The 21,798-nt window shown below is 33.1% G+C and overlaps 1 protein-coding gene across 1 annotated transcript; it reads right to left on the reverse strand.

The window, feature by feature from the left end:
• Window positions 1-8,902: 8,902 nt before the first annotated feature.
• On the reverse strand, window positions 8,903-16,430 carry LOC118196627 (uncharacterized). Its single transcript, XM_035368098.2, has one exon. The coding sequence runs from the start codon at window positions 16,168-16,170 to the stop codon at window positions 14,443-14,445; it is 1,728 nt and encodes a 575-aa protein (XP_035223989.1). The 5' UTR covers window positions 16,171-16,430; the 3' UTR covers window positions 8,903-14,442.
• Between the last annotated feature and the right edge of the window lie 5,368 nt (window positions 16,431-21,798).

Consider the following 21,798-nt stretch of genomic DNA (forward strand, 5'->3'; position numbering starts at 1 on the left):
ACCGCAAAGCACCAGAGTACAGCTTTTGACTCTCCTTGGTCGTTCTCGGAACTCCACGCTACAACTCGCGATGCACTCGACGACACACAGAGCACGGCTCCCGACTCTTCGTTTCAGTCGTTCTCGGAGCTCAACACGCTCTCTCGACGATGCACTAACCGCAATACACTAAGAGATTCCTTCAGTGCACTAGACGACCCACTCGGCACTCGTTGGCCGGCAGTCAACGCGATCGCCTCCGCAGGGATTGACTCGCTAGACGAGACGCACACTAACTGACTGCGGACCAGCAGGGTTTATATAGCTTTCGGCTTGAGTTCGAGAACATTACGGGCTAAACCAGTAAGAATTCGTTCCAGAAGGTTCTCCATCCATCCAATGAGATATCGCCAAATGTGGCAACCCTGCCTTTTCTTGCCATTTCATGGCAACCCTAAAACTGCTTTGCGAGGAAGCTATCTTACCGCGCCTGTACATTTCGTAACAATATCGTTCAAATTACTTATATTTATTTATTCAAAGTCTCATATTTATTTCCACTGTTTGCATGCCAAAATATGGTAAAATTGCCCAAAATTATAAAATTCTACTTTGCAGATTTTAAATACTACAGTGTTAGGCTATAAGTTATATATGAGACAGTCCCGATGAGTCCGGATTAAAGACTTTGTACTGTACATATTTTAATATTTCTATTGAGAAACTGAAAAATAATCATTGTAAAATGTAGTGTTGGTACTAAAGGTAGTACCACCACTACATTTTTGTGTAAATGGTATGCATTAGTCAAAAGGTTGAGAACCACTGCGCTAGAGGAAAAGACACGCTGCAAACTGTATATGCTGATAAATGTTCAAAACTGGTTTTCCCATAAAAGTGCTTTTCATAGGTTGCAACCATTCCTCTTCCTTTCACATTGCTTTCTTTTATTTATCCTTGAAATTTGCACATTGTATCATATTCGTCATTGCTTTGCACATGTAATTTAATTTATTCTTCACTTATTTATTATTATTTTGGTTTCCACACTATCTTTACTAAAAACGAAACTATTAAAAAGTCATCTTTTTCAAATCTTAAAAGAAAATCTAGCAGATCAGTTATATGAATACTTGTTTTAGCATGAAAATAAACGTAATGGCCTAGATCCATTCAGGGGCATACACCTGAAATAGTACAAATCAGGCCACTACAAAGTCCAAGATGTGGACGTCCAATATTCAGAATGATCTAAAATCCGAACCTGAAAGTCACAAACTTTTTTTTTTTTTTTTTTTTTTTTGTATGCTTTACGCAAGCACATTTGATTTTTCCTTCCATAATAAAACGAGTGGAGATTTTAACTTAAAAATTCCGATTCTTAATTTCACTTAGGCACCAAATAAAATACCTTGTTATGAAGAAATAATTATGTAAGCATAAATTTGTGAAATTAATAATTTAGCTGAGTATCTGCTTGGCATACATCTCAAACCGAAACATTCACCTACTAATCCCTGACGCCGACCTCGCGAGTCATTATTTATTATATTTTGCTTTCATCACCGCATGTTTATCAATACATCACAGCTTCAGGAATAACTCATGCAGCAATGTCTAAACATTTTTCTTATATTAGTAATGGAATAACAAGAGTATGGCAACCTTTTATGCTAACATTACGCTCAGCGATGATTATAGATTTTTAAATGCTCTAAGAAATGTTGACGAGGAAAAATTTAGCAAAAATTTCTTTTCATATGCTAAAAATAGATTTTGTTAATGAAACTCATAGGCCAAAAGATTATATTTAATGCTATTATAATTAAGAATAACTGATATGTTATTCACATAAACCCAGAAGCGATGGCAGAATATGGCCACACCGGACGGCAGAATTTAGGGAAGACCAAATTTTTGGAATTTGGAGAAACACTAAGCGGCAAAATTAAGGGATAAGAAATGTTTTATAATTTAAGGGAAAGCACTGGGGTCCATTGTTTAGGGGTGATGAAAATTTAGAACTTAGGAAGGCACTTTGTAGCAGAATTTAAGACCCACAGAGACTGCACCAGGCGGTATCTAGCACTGGTCCTAGATAAAGCCTTAAATATATGTGGGAGCTTATTTATTCAGGACTCAGATTAGTTTTAAGCATGTGCAAGATATACACATAAGCAGGGCTTAATATATAAGATTAGAAGTGCCGGAGCCCTATGGAAGACCGTCAGCAGAGAGGAACAAGAGTAAATAAATGATTAATTAATAGATATTTAATTAATGTTTATAAATTGTTATTTAATCGATAATTATTATATAATTAATTAATTATAATTAAATCGATAATTATCATGTATTGAATAATATAAGATTGAAGTAATTAACCAATTAAAATTAAATAATATGTAAAGAGATAAATTGAAATTTAATACGTGATTTTTAATATAATTTTATTGTTAACATAAAATTTTCGAGTTAAAATTTCTACTGAAATTATTATTCAATTACATAAAAGAAATGCCGCAGCCTTCTTATTCAGGGCTCCGGTGCGTTCCAGCTAGAATTATGATTTATTACAAAAACTAAGAAGCACCGGAGCCGAGATCCGGTGGGTTCCGGCCTAATTTAAGTTCTGATCGTAGGGGGGGGGAAGTTCTTTTATCATCACAAAAATTAAATATACTTAAAATATAGCTGATGAAAATTCCAGGGCGAAACAGAATGAGGGTATGAGTGGGTGGAAACAGAAAATCATGGAGGTAGGAAGTAAGACCTCTTCTTACCTCCATGCAAAAAATGAGGGAATCTTGGTGAGAGAGAACGTTCTCTTTGACCGCGGCTCTCTGTTGATATAATTATAGCCATCAAGCAGATGGGTGTCAGGGGTAAATGAGTCCTGAATTGGACTCCTAAATGTAAAGTTGCTGGTTACGCTGTCCCGCCCCCTTCCCATTAGTGGATACTGTGGGAAGACATGCATAGGACGTGCTAGAGCAGTTTATTTCAGTATTTCACTCTTATTGTACTCGCTGTCACTTAATGCCACATTTAAGAACACAAATTTTCCTTCCTGGGAGGATAATTAACTGTAAGCATCGATAACAATACAATAGATACAATGGCATGGAGAGAAATTTAGACGTTCCTAAACAAACTTCCCCAAATTTATGGCTTTTCTTAAAGGAAAAGGTTTCCGCATGTGAGTGAGAGGACTTTACTTGAATGTCTCATGTTCTCATGAGTTTGTATTTCTAGGGAAATAGAGTATTGCAATGTCTGCTTATTGTTAAACTAAAATGTTAGGAATTCTAAATTTTTTCCCCTTTAAATTCTGGTTCAGTTTTATGAAAAGAAGTACCGGAGCTCATCTTATTTAAGTCTCCGGTGCACTCCGGCTAAAATTGTAATTTATCTTAAAAATTGAGGCTCCGGTGCTTCTCAATTTTTAAGCTTGTCTTCGTTGGTAACCTTATGATAACTTCGTTGGTAAACTTATGATAGTTTTTAAGCTTGTCTTTCGTTGGTAACCTTATGATACTTATCCAATAATGCATATCGAATGCTATTAAGCTAGGCTAAAATTATCTTTACTGTTTCTAAGGCATTTCAGTTAATGCAGCAGATTGCGCTGCTCCTTAATCTTCTAATTTGATCCAGCTTATTATTTTTTATTTATTATTTTTTAAGACTGTCATTATTATAGCAATTTTATAAAAATTAATCTTGAACTTTCAATTATGTCAAAAAGAGTTTCTAATTCTGGAGCTGACAAAGGATCTATAAAGCATATTTCAACGTCTATTAAACAAAAAGTGGAATTGTTGCAAAAAATGGATAAAGGCATATCCGTGTCAAAATTATGCGAGGAGTACGGCATTGGAAATGTATATGACATAAGAAAAAGGAACTTTTTGAATTTTTTGTGTATTTTGACAGCCCACTCACAATGAATAACAGAAAAATTGTTTGTTATACTAAAAGTGAGGATCATGACAAAGTGATGATTGAATGGGTCAGACAGCATCGCAGCCAGGGTGTCATTGACGGGTCCAATACTAATGGCTCAAACCAAAATATTTCATGAAGAAATGAACTGAAAAACTGAGTGCACACATTCGACAGGTTGGTTAACCAAATTTTAAAATTGCCATGGTATTAATTAAGGCAATTAAAAATTTCAAGTGAAAAAGCTTCACCTCATACTGAAGCAGCTGAACAATTTGCAGATGAATTCATTAAACTCATTAATAGAAAAAAGTTATCTCCAAAGCAAACTTACAGCGCTGATGAAACTGGTCTTTTCTGAAAATATGTACTGCGAAATACCTTGGCAACCTCTACAGAAAAGGCTCCGATTGGTGTCAAAGATTCCAAAGCTTGACTAACAATTTTAGGATGCGCAAATGCTGCAGGAACGCAGAATTACAAACTTTTTGTAATTGGGAAACATACACGACCTTGAGCATTTAAAGGGGTAACGATTTCTCCCGTTATATATCATGTAAATAAAAGAGTATGTATGACACAAGTGCTAATGAATGGTTGGTTTGAAAATCATTTTATACCCGAGGTTCGGCAACATTTCAATTCGGTTGGTTTATCTAATGACTGGGAAAATTCAGCTAAGCGGCACTTGGCGTAATTTTTTCCACCATCTTGAATCTCGAAAAATCGCCGTATCATCGGGAGGAGTTTTTTGACGCCAAGAGGGAAATGTCGCTTTCTGAAAATTACCTCTTCAGCCCACTATCGGGGGAAATGCTCTGCCGGGCAAAAATTGCGTAAGGCAAAGTGTAGCGCTTGCATTGAGATGGTAAACCATACACATAGCATTGTAAACAATTAGTTATCGTTAAGTAAATCTACGTACCTTTTATCATCTTAGTATTTTATATTATGATTACATAGAACTCTAGCATTATGAACTTTTATACTTCTCTTTTTTAAGTCTTACCATTAATTTGAACACTTATCCGTAATAATGGTTTGGTTTGGTTTATTTAATTACGGCAAAGCACACTAGGGCTATATGCCTAACAGGAGGGATGCCTTCGTGGAGGACTTTCTGAGGGAAACTGGCTTGTATACACATGGAGAAAACTACGAAAACGCCCATGCAGCCAGCCAGTTCGCGGGATTTGAATCTCGGACCGAACTACCAGTGTTCAGTGACTTTACCGCTCGGCCGCTGGTGGACCCCGTAATAATGCTTATATATGTTTGAAAACATGTTCTTTATATAAATCCAGTAATGATCATGAAAATGCGATATATATCACATAGTTAATGATGAAAATTTAAAATAAAAAAATATACATGCATTTCCACAATAATATTGCAACCTCGAATTGTATTCCAGGCTATTCAATCATCCAGTCAGGTTTATAGTTTACATTCCGGATTTATTTGTGCACATAATTTCTATCAATAAGGTTATTTTTTTCTTGTTTAAGTACGAAAATAGTTTTCTGTAGGTTACCAAAGAAATGTGATCTTGAAAGGCATAACTGCAGGGAAACAAGATTTGTAACAAGTGCTTCTATGGCTTTTCACGACGTTATGCAGTTGTTTAAATTTCAGAAAGAGACCAATCAAATAGAATAGGATAAGGTTATTTGAATTTGTCTGTATTTATTCCATGAAAAGTTAAATCCTAAAATATTATTTTTGTGCAATTTGAACACAGTGGTTTCAAACTGGTAGCCCCAAAGTAATGTTATGTGGTCGGCGAATGTATTTCAGTTATGTGTTTGTTGTAAATACAGTGATGCAAAGATTTCTATGTTTTACTTATTCGAAGTTTCATTTTATTTTACATTCATTACTATTAAACATGAACATGAGTAACACATACAAATTGAAATAATTCTTGCATTTAATGTAAATCAAATTAAGATTTAACTTGAAATTAATGTAGATAATTACCGAGAAAATTAGATTTTTGTAGCGTAGTTTATGCGAGATGAGATCACTTTGGGTGACGTGACAGAATTGGCGAATTAGGATGTTGAACCATGAAAGCACAGTAAATTCTTAATGTCTTTTTATAAATTTATTGTCTTTATCTATTGGCTTTTTACAAAATTTTAAATCATATTAATATGTTTATGCCTTCAAAATAAAAAATTCTTAGAACTAAAATTTATGTGTATACTGTATGCTGTCGCCAACAAAGTCTGCTTGGCGAGATTTGCGCCGGCGAAACGGAAAAGTACACAAAAAATTAATTATCAAGATATTTGCTAAACTCATCCGATAATCTACACTTTATATGTTTATTAATTAGCATTTGTTTTTAGTCTTAAAAATTTTCCAAGGAAAAGAAATATTTAAAATATAGAACTTGAAATGTTTATATTAAAAAAATATTACAATTCTTTAATTACATATTTTGATGACTTCACTATTTTTTTATCTGTTTCACTCTTCAGACTATAAATAATTTACTAAAAAGCATTTATAGTTATAATTTTAAAAAAGAGGATATTTATAAGATTTATTCAATAAATTCAACAAAAAATTTTTTAAAAATTAGCTGTAGCCTCAAGTTTTGAATAAAAATCTAATATATATGGATTTCTCACCTGCAACAAAATGTTCGGGTTTTCATCCGCAGAAAAAGCGTTGGCACTTCGGGAAAGAACCCGTTGGCGTCGTTGCATTTTTACTCGCCAAGCTCGTGGCTCATCCAAAGAAGCTCATCTCCGTAAACGTGATTTTTAGTGCATGTAAATTCAAGTTAACAGACAAAACAATATATTAAACATATGGCAGTAAAAATTCACAGATAATAAGCATGTAGATGTAAAACTAACAGGTTAACCCTTTGTTGCTCAGTGTTCCACTAACTTGAATCGCTTCTGAAACCGTTAAATTCAACCATAAATGGATAAAAATGCCTTTATAATATACTTTCTTTTTAAATAGTCGATGGCAACATATCACAAGGAGACCCAGAATTTTCATTTATGATGTGTTCTTAAAATCAACTTATTTTCTAGTAATTTTCTATATTTTTTTGGTGATACAAAAAAATTTGTTTGAAAAACAATTTCTGTATAATTTTGATGGCTGTACTCTATATTATTTGCTATATATTTTTTTACATTTTTCATACAAAAAGCATGCGCAGAATCATTGAATAAAACGGGGTGTTCCATTAGCAAGAACAGACTTTGTTAGGAACACACAAACTGAATTAATTATGTGTGTTTCACCATCCCGCCTTCTAAACTGTGACTTATGCTGAAATATTGTGTCTTTTAAAATTACAAGTGTTTCTTAAAAAGTGTGTTTATTCCAGAACTTTGTACAGTGTGAACTGTTTGTGAATACTGTTAATTTATATGACTTTAACATTTCTCGTACGGGAACTCTTGAAATTCACCAGAAATATGTTACTGTTGACTTATTCCTCATTTGAGCCACTCCCACCAGTATAATTACGATCCATTTCATTCTGAACCTGTTTCAAAAGCATACTTAATTTAAATTACTTAATGTTTATTTTTTCAAATGCTTTATTAAGCATACTTTTCAGCTAGTTATATCTTTTGTCACAGCTCGAACAGCTCCCAGATGCTTTTTCACTCTACATACCTTTGTATTTGCTTCAGCTTCGCCTAGTAGGCGCGGCGTTACACGCCCATTTTTTCAATTATATATACCAACGCCTAAGGGCATTTTTTTCAAAAGCGGTGGTTAAAGCAGCAAAGGCTGCTAATTGCCTCCTAACCATTCAAAAGACAAGACAAGACAAGCAAGAACACTGTGCCTTTAGCGATCTCATGCTATTACGCATCGCGACATCTGTCTTAAGAGAAAACATCTGTTGTATATGTTTTCTATTTCGGTGGTTCTGGGGGAATGAATTCAAACAAAGCAGTCTTGAGCGGTGAGGTGTGGTTTGTGCTATGAAAGCCCTAGTATGGTCATCTTGAAATTTTTGTGAGTAATTTTCATGCAGGATGTTTATCCGTAGCTTGAGTCATCTTTACTTAGAGCTGCGCAAATTTTTTGCTGTTTCTTTTTAGTCTCATTCCCGTTTATTTTCAATAATTGTGCAGATATTTTTTGTGCATGTATATATTATAGCTTATTTTTCTTTACTGTTAGTATTAATTGTAGTTAATTTGTTATTATTAATTTTTCATAAATGGTGCGAAGAGGTCTAACTCTTTCCGAAGTGCTAAAAGTGGTTCATGAATTACCCTCTTATTTTGAATCAGAACATGAAGCTAGCAGCGATACTGAGATATATGCTCCTGAACCACTTGGGTAATCCTATTGTGATATGTCCAATGAAACTCATTTATTTGGTGAGAAGGTTGATGATCCATCTATCTTACCCAGGCCCCTCTACGCAGCCTCAAGTTTTTCTTGGAATTCTAAACATATTGTTGAACGAAACAAGAAGCCGCACAAAATAAGTTTTGTGTTCAAAGCCTGCAAAGTTGGTTTGTGCTTCTATCAAAAAGGTGCAACATGCTTTGAACAATTTCACAAAGCTAAGAAATCGAAAATTTTGTAGATATATTTGTATATAGGACTTGTGTATATCCATATATTTTTCTCATTTTATCCATATTTATTCAAGAATGTTGTGTATATGCAGAAAACCATGTATACAGCCATAATACAGCATTTTTTCATTACTATAAAAACGCTCTTACTCATTTCCGTGCTTCATTGCAATGCTCGCTTAGTCGCACTTTTAAAATCTCTGGCGGCGCAGTGTTCCACCTCATGGAACACCCACAGAATTAAAACAGTAAGTGCAATTTATACAAAATTTTACCTGTATACTCCTTTAGCCCTAGATAGACTGCATACAACTTTTTTTGTTGAAATTCCGACTTTAAAATATAGTGCACCACAAAGGGTTAAACATGATATACGAAAATAAATTTGTATTAAATTCAAGTTAGCACAGAAAATAATATATTAAACATAACGGGAGATAGTATTCTTATACTTATGTTTACATTATACTTATATGTATTTTCTCTAATTCATATAAAATACTAATATTTCTATTACAAGTGTCTTTTTTCATTTTTAAGTACTTTGATTGATATATTTCGATAAGAGCCATGCCCATGTAATAAATTAATGAATGCATGCCCTTTAGTACATCCATTTTACATAAACAGTTTTCAGTAATTTTTTTTTTTTCAAGTTACTTGCATACAGCTTAAAGCATTTTACGATGAAACAACTATCTTTTTCATAATATATTCCACAATACAAATAACCTTCAACAGTAATCAAATTTTTTTCAGTAGCATTGTTAATAAAATTAGAACTTTATACATTTTATTATTTTTCAAGAGTCATTTGAACTGTATTCCTTACACCAGCAGTGGTTTGCTAATTTTAATGACCATGGGGATGCATCAAACTATTCTGTCATCTTAGATAACCAATAATATTTTTTATTTCAATTTAATCAGTTGTTTATGTCACACCTGCCATCCTCTGGAATATTATTGTTAGAAAAGCATTAAAAATATAGTATCTTGTTAAAATTTTATGCCATTAAAATAGATTTATTCTCATAATTTTAGATGACGATAACCAATAATAAAAATAAAAGCATTATTTAATTATTTAAAATGCACATGCACATTTGGAACAGCTTTAGTATAGGTCCTTTTGGCGATTTTTTGATTTGGCGACAAAAATTTGTCTAAAAATCTGTCTTTGACCCAACAATGACGATTGAAAAAAATTAGTTGATCATCAACAAAACCGTTCAACGAAAAATATATCTTGACTTAATAAACATTCTTAAAACATAAGCTCTTGATTATATACTTAAAAAATTATCAAAGTAAAAATACCGTTTCGGGACTCTGCCAAAATAAACTTTTGATTATATTGCACAAATTGTCACATTTACAGGGAATATCGCCAATGAAACTAAATAACAATCTTAAAAAATAAACTCTTGATTATAATATTGCACAAATTATCACATTTATGGTGGAAGCCAACACAAATTAGATCTATACTAAATAATAATCTTAAAAAATAAACTATTGAGCTAATCTTTGGAATATGGTAACAGGTAGTTTGGCGAAATTTTGGTAAGGCGATAAAGGTTACTAGCTAGGACTTTAGCAGTATACATGGATAAAGTCAAGAGTGTGTGCAATGCCTTTTTTGTGCAACTCTGGAATGTTTTTTTTAAGTGAAAATAGGTCGACGTGTACATGGATGATACCGTGTATGTGCAATTCTTAAAAACGTGCAAGCAGTGAGCGATTCTGCACTTTCTCCCAATTTTGCACCTAATCTTCATCATGATTAAGCACTTTGTTCCATAAAAGTTCTAGTATAAGCGTAATTCAGCTAGCAGATTCTTGTAAAAAAATGTTGAGTAAAAAAAAAAAGCCTTTACTTCGTGAAAACAAAATGGTGTCCTAAAAAAACTAGCAGGTTGCTAAAGCAGGGTTGGTTGCCAAATTTTCGCCAAGTTACCATAATCCGAAGATTAACCAACTCTTGATTATAATATTGCACAAATTATCACATTTATGGCAGAAAGCCAACACAAATTAGATCTATACTAAACAATAATCTTAAAAAATAAACTCTTGATTATAATATTGCACAAATTATCATATTTATGGCAGAAATTAGATCTATACTAAATAACAATCTTGGAAAATAAACTCTATTATAATACTGTACAAATTATCACATTTATGGCAGAAATTAGATCTATACTAAATAACAATCTTGGAAAATAAACTCTATTATAATACTGTACAAATTATCACATTTATGGCGGAAAGCCAACACAAATTAGATCCATACTAAATAACAATCTTAAAAAATACACTCTTCATTATATACTGATTACTCATATTGCACAAATTATCACTTTTAATAACTTATTATCATACAAATTATCAAATTTAATAATTAATTAATAAATTATAACATTTAATCATGAGTACAATGGAAAGCAAATGTAAACATGAAATTTATCAAATCATTCCCCACTAAAGGACATATCTAAAATTCTCCCAATTTACTTCCATGATAATTTCCAGAAATGCAATAAACGCATTTATATTCTTCTCCTTGCACGAATGCCTAAACATGCACACAGCTAAATAAAAGGAGAAGTCATTTTGCCGATTATAAGACGGCAAAGAACTTTTCACATGCCTCAATGTGCTTTCCATTGTGTTTGTGTGACACTGTCGCAGGATCCTTAAAATGGATCGAGTGATTCACTTTTAAATGATCAAAACCGTCCCTTGAAATAACGTCATATGCCTTCCAGCAGTCACTGTAAATTAGTGTACCCGGTTCTATCGGTACCCGGCTTTAATGGCATTTAATAATGTATCCTATGTTCGATCGGGTACTGCAACCAGAAAAAACTGACCTGATCCTCTCTCCACCCCACCAAAACCCCACTGACCCTCCACTCAGTGCCCTCTATGATACTTCCTCTTGCCAAATTTAGATTCGCCAATTTCGACGATCTTGTCTACACCACCTATTTTCTCAGACGTCAACTCAACGTAATCGAGAATCACTTCATTAACGAACCGATGCCAATCAGTAAGGCCCATATCACACGGCGTTTGTTTCACACGAACAACTGTTTGGGACAATTTTTCTGCGACTTTTTCCTTCCTTTCCAAAAAAATTGCAGGTTGTTCATTTTCAACCAATCAGCTATCAGCTTGTTTGTAATGGGGAACCAGTTTCCCCTGCACTAACCACAAAGCGATTTGTGTTGATTGGCTGTTGTGATAAAGCAGAAAAATTGTTCCAAACAGTTGTTCTTCCGAAACAAATCGACGTGTGATAGCAGCCTAAGAGTAGCTGACGAGAAGCCAAAATTGTCAAGAACATCGCATGTTCGCGTCCCCTTAACTATTTCAAACGTTAAATGAAATATCTCCTCCAGCTTCAGCTTGCTGCATGAAAACCAAAAGCCATACCTTTAGGACTTCTGAGCCCCACAAACCTTTCTCTCGTTAACTTTCCTGCAAATCCAAGCACAACCATCTGAAACGGTCTTTTTAGGACCAAGCTTCATAAGCCCTCCACACTTCAAGCATACTAAATCGCTTTTTACTAAATCAACTTTCCTCAAAAAGTCAAGAAATAAATCCCTGTTGTTACACAAAGCAGTAACAAAATTCCTATTTGGTAACCCTGTTTCCTCAAAGTTGGCCTGTTATTGGAACAAGTCCAACTAACCGTACTCTGTAGCAAACCCTGATATTTAATAAACACACTTAGAACAGAAGGCATACTGAAAAAAATAGAAAAAACTTACCTGAAATACAAACCATAAAAAATAATAAACCCCCCAATCGAACGATCCCGCGCTCACTACATAGAAAAAAAAAGGGGGGGAATACTGAATTGAAATCGCGCACTCCGGCTTTAGGATTACCATAAATAAAACAGTAAATAACAGGGTTACCATAATTTGTCAATAATCGTGTGAAAAAGTCTCCAAATAGAATCGTGCCAAAAAGGACTAATACTAAAGCTGTGCCACACATTTTTGCGGCCTACAAAAACAAATTATTTTAGGGGTTGGAAACCTCACCTTCCGTCATATTTTCTTCCTTTGATCCCGAACTGAACTGAGGGCATCTATCGATGAAAACTTCTTTAATTATACGAAAATATTTCTATCTATTCGTTGTTACAAAATTCAGAAAAAATAATAATAAATAAGAGAAGAATAATACAAGTCTTCAAATACGAACAATGACATTGATAATTCAACAAAATGAACGCAAGAGGAATGGGTGCAACCTTTGAACAAGCGAATAGGATGTATCTGCTCGGTTACCAGGTTTGAACTAGTATCGCCAATGTTTACATTTACTGGGTTCTCTGCGGAAGTGCTTCCAAATGTTTCTCAACTGATTCATTCTTCCTAATGTCTTCCTGAATACTTTATACACATGGGATTGCTCTACTTGGTACATCCAAGCTTTGACAGAGAGTCTTTAGATTTCATTTCTCTTCTCCAATGTTACACGAGGCAACCATGTATTGTTTTGTGAATGTTATGCACTAATTGCAAAATGTATTTGGTACTGTAGTTGGGTAATCATAATCTTCAGTATATGTTTATTATAGATGAAAGTACCTAATACACTATTTCATTACATGCACAATCCATCATAAAATACAAAGATGTGATTGATATCTGCATTAAACTCGCAAAAAGCCAAATTTATTATAAAACATGCATAATTTACAATAGAGATATGGGTTAAACATTTAGCCATACTTAAAGATTTCATTATTAGAAGCATTTGAAACTGGTAACAAGATATCATCCTCATAGTGCATTTTGGTAGATGGCAGGTAAAGAGTGAACACTTATGAATAAGTAAAAATGTCCTGAAATACATTGGTATACAGATGCTTTAAAAGAAAAAAATGTATCTGCTCAAGAAGCTTTATTTTTATTTGAAATAGCAAATGTTACTTAAAGGTCAGTATTTCTTTAAAATGACTTATTTTGCACACACAAGGACTTTGTCTGTTGCGGAAATAAATAAATGGTTTATTATTTATTTTGGTAAAATGACAATTTACATATTTCACACAGAATCAGTTGTTGGCTTTATACAACCCAGTATAATACTCGCAAATCCTAAAATCTGCCACTCAGCACACTATGGAAACTCTAATGTGATGCATGAACCAATCCTAAACTCTGCCCTTGGTATGAATGAACCATACTTGAATTCACATAATGAGGCTTCTTGGCTGCATAGACAATTCCTTACTGCATCCATAAATAAGCATTGTTACTAATATAACACCTCATCAAAAGAGACTTCTCTTCAGGATAGAAAAACATTTTTCTATAGTATCTTCTATCCATATGACTTGCTGCACAAAGGACTCGTGAGATTTCTCTCCTTTATGGAGATAGATATTTAAATCTGCCATTAGAATAAAAACCTTTCTACATACCTTACACAAAAGGTTTTTATGATACATGAGTATGAATTGCTTGTTTAAAATCAGTCTTTCCTCTAAATCACTTGTTACATAGTTGACACAGATGAGACTTTTATCTTGCATACATAAGCATAAAATACTTCAAACAATCTTTTTGACTAAATTACACTTCACATGTATGAAGATTTTCTTAACTCTATAAAGCTTATCCTTTGATTACTATAAAATAAATATAGCAAAATTCGCTCAAATCACAATACAGGTGGGCTTGCATTTTTAATCTCTTAAAAAGCATCTCGCACTGTTTCAATGTTTAACTAAGAGCTATACATTTCATGGTGTTTAGACTTTAAATTACATTTCTGTTTCCAACAGATGGGAATAATTATCCCCAAATTTCATATATTTGCAAACTGCTATGCAGCTTTCACATATGAATTTAAAAATCTGCAATTTTTGAAGTGTCTTTGGTAAAAAAAAAAAAAAGTGGTCAGAGACCTAAGTGTAAGAGCATATATGCTCATTTAAAGTACCCTTACAACTAAATGACTTCTTACATACTCCACACACATAAGGTTTCTTTCCTGTGTGAATAAACATATGTTCATTTAAATAACTCTTGCGATTAAATGACTTCTTACATACTTCACACATATAAGGTTCCTTTCCTGTGTGAGTAAACATATGCTGATTTAAATTACCCTTGTCATTAAATGACTTCTTACATACTTCACACACATAAGGTTTCTTTCCCGTGTGAATAAGCATATGCCTGTTTAAAGTACCCATATAAGCAAATGACTTCTTACATACTTCACACACACAAGGTTTCTGTCCTCTGTGAATCAACATATGCCTGTTAAAACTATCCTTAAGACTTAACGACTTCTTACATACTTCACACACATATGGTTTTCGACTTGTGTGAATAAGCATATGCTTATTTAAATGAGCCTTTTGACTAAATGATTTTTTACATACTTCACACACATAAGGTTTCTGTCCTGTGTGAATAAGCATATGACGATTTAAATAAGACTTTCGATTAAATGACTTCTTACATACTTCGCACACATTAGGTTTCTCATCTACGCGAATACAGATATGATAATTTAAATTATTCTTCTGATTAAATGACTTCTTACATATTTCACACATATAAGGTTTCTCTCCTGTGTGAATAAGCATATGGTATTTTAAAGTACACTTTTCACTAAAGGACTTCTTACATACTTCACACACACAAGCTTTCCTTCCTGTGTGAATACGCATATGCCTGTTTAAAGTACCCTTAAAAGCAAATGACTTCTTACATATTTCACACACATACGCTTTCTCTCCTGTGTGAATAAGCACATGCCTCATTAAACTATCCTTAAAAGTAAAAGACTTCTTACATACTTCACACATATAAGGTTTCTCTCCTGTGTGAATATGCATATGCTTATTTAAACTATTCTTAAGTCTAAACGACTTCTTACATACTTCACATACATAAGGTTCCTCTCCTGTATGAATAAGCATATGTGTATTAAATTTACACTTCTGACTAAATGACTTCTTACATACATCACACACATAAGGTTCCTCTCCTGTATGAATAAGCATATGTGTATTTAATTTACACTTCTGACGAAACAACTTCTTACATACTTCACACACATAAGCGTTATCTCCTGTGTGAATAAGCATATGTGTATTTAAACTGCCCTTAAAAGTAAATGACTTTTTACATACTTCACACATATAAGGTTTCTCTCCCGTATGAATATGCATATGCTTATTTAAACTATCCTTAAGTCTAAATGACTTCTTACATACTTCACACACATAAGCTTCGTCTCTTGTATGAATAAGCATATGCGTATTTAATTTACACTTGAGACTAAATGACTTCTTACATACTTCACACATATAAGGTTTCTCTCCTGTGTGAATATGCTTATGGTAGTTTAAAGTACACTTTTGACTAAACGACTTCTTACATACTTCACACACATAAGCTTTCTTTCCTGTGTGAATAAACATATGCCTCTTTAAAGTACCCTTAAAAGCAAATGACTTCTTACATATTTCACACACATAAGCTTTCTCTCCTGTGTGAATTAGCATATGCGTGTTTAAACTATCCTTAAAAGTAAATGACGTTTTACATACTTCACAGATATAAAGTTTGTCTCTGTGAATAAGCATATGGTTGTTTAAAGTACACTTTTGAGTAAACATGATCTTACATACGTCATACACGAGGCTTCTCTAAAACGGTGCCTCATCTGAACAACTGATTCAATACCTCAAACACATGATGCTTTTTTCATGTATGACTGTGTGTATTCTCTTTTAAAATATTCCGTGATAAAGTAGAAAAACAGAAATTGCTGAAAGCAGTCTCTAAAGAGAAATAAATAGAATCTGACAAGGATAAGCAATTCATATTTCTAAGAGTTACGTGCCGTATGTTGAAAACGAGAAATAATCCGTCTTCTGTATCCACTGAGGCTTTCTGCCCGGAGGGCGAAAACTCGAGCTCAGATGCGCAATTTTGTTTGAGAGAAAAACAATATCCTATCATTTGATACGAAATTCTGGATATTTCTCGTAGAACAGCTTTGGTGAAGATAATTTGGCTCCTTTAAGGATGTGGCGATATTTTATTATGCCAAAGGAAGTAAATATCATGTGAAAAAGGGAAGCTATTGAAAAGAGGAAAATATATGAGGAAAAGCGAAATTAAGATTTCTTTATTTATATGTCTGGTGACTCATTGCTAATTTGGTTTTTTTATCTAGCTAAATTAACATTAAAAGTCAATTCATATGCATTTATGACGGTGACGCAGAGATATTACTTTTGAGAGAAAAAAAGAGGAAAGAAAAGAACGCGAAAGAGAAGAAACAGAAAGAGAACTCGAAACGGGAGGCTAAAACCCGCCGGAAACTGAAGAAATTCAATCAATCAGAATAAGCCACCGCCGGAGACTGCTTTTAGCGACCAATTTTTTATGCCAACAATTGAAGGATTTGTTTTGGATTCATTTTCTCCTCATACTCCATTTTTCGTATCTTTTTGAAGATTTTTTTTTTTTTTTTTGATTTGTAAGAACTTTCTAACTTTCATTTTTATAAAAGGCTACGGAGTGGATATGGAAAATTCGGTGGATTCTGTAATAATATTTCTAGCGAAAGAAGTGTGTTAGTGAATCACCTATGTCTTTTTTAAGGTGTTATATCGCAAAAATCAAAAATTACTTGCTGTATAGAACATTCTGCTTCATTTTGTAGCACTGAAAATTACAGACAACATTTATTTTTTTGATCACCACGTAAAAAATGCACATGAAAAAGGCTTTCTCAAGTTTTTTTCGTGCGCAAAATATATGTTGCTTTATTTTTTCATTTAATACTGGGTATTAAGTTTACTCCACAAAGCCACCAGCTTATATTTTTTTCAGAAAGTTTCTAAATACTAACAAATTATAACTTGAACGTTTTCTAAAATGTATTGCATTTTTTGTGATGTTTGTTTTTCAAGAAATGTAACACATTACATTGAATGACCTCCTGAAGACATCAGAGTTTAGGATTCCTCTTTGGTTTGGAAACTAGTTATACAATTCTTGACATGAAATGATTTCTTCAATCTGAGCACCGCTCCTTTTAAATCTTGTGGAACATTATCCAAATAGTGGGAAATTATTGCCGCCAGCAGGATCCGTTTTGAGGGCCGTAAGAAAATTGCAGCGAAAATGTAGGCGCAAAAGTGCCAAATCTAGCAAACGCCACCATTTAACAGCACCTCAAATCTAGCGTACGCGTTGATTTCAGATTGCGCAAGTTTATGTAGTTCTATATTTCTTAAGACGCCATTGAAATACTAGTTTAATTTTTAAATCCTTTTTTGACATCCTATGGATTTAACAATTTGGGAATTGCCCATGAAAAAAAGTCGGCAACAGAATTTTGGGTAAAGTGCAGAATCACTCACTGCTTGACGCGTTTTTAAGAATTGCACGTACTCGGTATCCATGTGCACATCGACCTATTTTCACTTAAAAAAATCCTAGAATTGCACAAAAATGGTACTGCGCACACGCTTGACTTTATCTATGTACACATCGACCTATTTTCACTTAAAAAGTAAATGAAAATTGACAAAAATCCAATTGTTTTACCTTTGTAGAAAGCGGCAAACAAATAAATGAGCGATTCTGCACTTTACCGAGAATATTTTCAAAGAAAAGGCATCATTTATATTCATTATAGAAAATTACGTTTGAACAACCAACGAGATGAAATTATGATTTAGCGATAAGTCGGTAGCGAAATAGCGATGCAGCCATCCATTCACTTATGTTTAGCTATTTTTATATATATTATAATAATGATCTGAAATAGTTATTTACTCTTATGCTTCCATTCAGCCATGTTTAGCCTTTTTCATATAAATTATAATAATAAAAATGTATTACATGAAATTAACCTTTCATCTAAATTAAAACATCAATCTTAGACAGTTATTTACTATTATACTTCCTTTCTTGCCGCAATTATTAGGGTATCCGCAATTCTTATTTGCAGCATTGGCATCAACGATAATTTCGCGATTTTTAGACCCAGGTTCACGGAGTATAAACCAAGGAGGTTAGAATAGAAGGAGGGAAGGTTCAACTCAAACGGTGAAGCTTGGCGGCCATCTTCCTGTTATCACCGTGACTTGTGCAAGGAAGTCTGTCATTGCAACATTTTTTTCTTTTCTTTTTGAAGCATGTCAGCTTGTATTGCATATGGATGCACATTTAGATTCTCGAAAAAAATTCCGGCCCATTATTTTTCACACGTAAGTATTAATTTTCTTTTTTTATGTAATATGACAACTATGTCAAAAAATATCACAATGTCATGTGGTTTTCTTTCCAGATGGGAAAAAAAGGACTTAAAATAGGTTATTTAATATAACTATAATCAAAATATATTAAATACATTTTAATGTTTCTGTTTATAGCTGGTATCTTCGTTCCTTAAGGTACAATGCTATATGGTAGGATTTAAATTTTATAATTTGAACGTTTTAGTTAATTCGTTTTATAACTTTCATGAAAAGTAAGAAATCAATTGTTACTATTTTTATTAATTGTAAAGGTGTTAAATAAAGCAATGCTTTTCTTTATATATTAATTATTATTCATTTTCTTAGGTTAAAATAAACTGTTCTGTTGTTAAAAATTTTTTGCATAAACTTACAAATTTCTGAGCAGTATAGTGATAAAATTAAGTAAAATATTTACACAATTGAACATGTGGAAAGATGTATCCAAAAACTTATATTTCTGTGTATTTCTGTAATTCAACTTAATTAAATGCAGTTTCGAGATTAATAAATATGAAATGCGCATAAACTGAAATCAATGAATTCACATAAATCTGTTTTATTTTATTAAGATTTATTTTCTAACCTAAGCAAATCCGTGGAATACGCAGAAACATCATTTTTTAAAGGCTTTAATGTTATGTGCATGCATTTAGATTTCGAACTATTTCTTAATAATTTGCTGTACATAGTAAATTATGGATATCATCTTTATTACTTTAAAACAAAAATTCAACAATAGCAAGGGATTTCATTATAAATTTAACATATTTTTACTGGAAAATAAATGCACGGAACAGGTTAGAAACACGTACATATCACTGCCGTAATGCAATGTTTTGAAGTCACAAACATGGACGCCGCTTGTTCGGCGAAGTTTCATTCCCCGATTGTAGAGGAAACCGCGAACGCTCCCTCCTTCTATTCTAACCTCCTTGGTATAAACAAGGAGGGGAAACTGGTATTACAACTTTTCCCAAAAATGGTCCACTTTTGTCGCATTATTTATAGAGGGCGCTGCAATCGTTAGCTGTTTACTTTTCGTAGGATTTGACATAGGCAGCAATACAGAAAATGTTGATTTGATATCAATTTCCATTATGAGTAATTCTTGTAATGCAACCAGCTTCGTCCCTGGATGCAACAGTGGTTATACATCTGTTAGACAGAAGAATAAAAGCTTGGGAATCAAGAATCCAAGCATATTTAGAGCTCCAAAAGTGAGCAACATTTATATCATGCCTGATTACAGTCAGACGAATTTATATAACTTTACAGAATGTCTGGATTGCTAGTAAATAAGAGGGTATTTAAAAAGTAATAGACTGGAAATTAGTTAAATATTTCACATAACTTATGTGCATTTGCATTTCGTGCATGAAAGCAGGCAATCCTGAGATTTTAAAGTTAAATAAATTTCTGGAATTATGCAAGAATGATGGAATATTTGCCTCTTTATTTCATTTACAGAAAAGAAGATTAACTCATTTCCCCTTCTTTTCCGTTGAAGTAGGTTTTTATAATAAATGGAAATGAACACTATGCTGCTTAAAATTAACTTCGCTTGCATGGTTGACTGAAAACATAACAGCAGATAAGTGTAATGAAAAATTGATTTTCCATGAGCTAAATTCAGCATATTAAATAAGTTTTGAGTATTATAAAATCATGCCACCTAATCACATAATTGAATGGCTGTTAAAAATTAAGATTTAAATCTTGATACATTGCACAGTGAGAACCATTATGCTCAAGGATTTTAAATTTGAATGTGTTAAACTTTTCAAGCGTTAGTGCTGCAATTCAATTTTAATTTGCCATTACTATTTTCAAATTAAATTTTAATCATTAAATATTAAATTTGCATCAATGTCACGTTAAAAAAATTGCATACAACAAGAGTATTTTAATTTTGTATGTAACTGAATTCTGATATTTATACATACTTGTTGAAATATATTTTACAGGATACTGTGCTGCTAGACAAATGGAGACATGCAATTCCTCGGGCCGACCGAATACTTTCAGAGAAGGATGTTGTATGCGAGCATCATTTTGCAGAAAGTGATATAAAACGATTTTACGAGACGAAGTTGTTCGATGGGACAATATTCAAGTTGGAAATGGGCTGCCCTAGACTCCAAGAAGAAGCAATACCCTCAATCTTTCCAAATCTGCCTTCATATTTATCCAAACCGTCACGTAAAAGAAAAACACCTGCTGCAAGAAATGTGCCTGCGAAAAGAATGCTTCATTGGTTGCAGATAATGTTGCCACTACTAAAAAGGATTTTATATTTCCACTGTTGACTGAAAGTCTGCAGAAGAATTCCAAACCGCATTGTTTGTGGACTGTAAATTCTGCAGTTGAATTCATTGTATGTGCTCGATGCGCAACTAATTACATGTGTGAAAAAAGGGTTATAATTGATAAAGATATGACTGTAAAGGTTAGTTTTGTTTTGACATTTTTATAATTTCAGTATTGTGGGTCAAACTGCACTTAGTACTATTGTGCTACTCATTGCTTTTTTTTTTCATGTGTAATTTATTCTTCACTTATTTATTGTTATTTTTTCAGATTTCTACGTTATCTTTTCTGAATTTTTGAGCTATGAATAGATGGATTTTTTTTTTAATTAAGGAAATTGTCAGACATGATACTTGTCTGTAGTGTCTTAGAAGGATTATTTTTCAATCAAAAACATGTTCTGAGAGACATAACATGAAATTATGTCTCAAGGGAAATGGATTAGGCATATTTCATTGTCATTGGTTTCATGCCTTAGGAAAGAAACCAACAAGTGTCTGGTTAAGAAGCACATGGCAGAGGAACCAATTATTATGACTGACGAATGGCAGGCATGGGTATTATGTGCATAAGATTGTTAATTATCTTGCAAATTTTGTTAAGTTGCAACTGATGCGCTTAGTCTATAAAATCCTGCTGCCTCTGAAATTATGAGTACAAAATTGTGGTCTTGAAAAG

The sequence above is a fragment of the Stegodyphus dumicola genome, chromosome 11 (genome assembly GCF_044657685.1).
Source record: "Stegodyphus dumicola isolate Sdum_Otavi_A_Nest chromosome 11, ASM4465768v1".
Taxonomy (NCBI): domain Eukaryota; kingdom Metazoa; phylum Arthropoda; class Arachnida; order Araneae; family Eresidae; genus Stegodyphus; species Stegodyphus dumicola.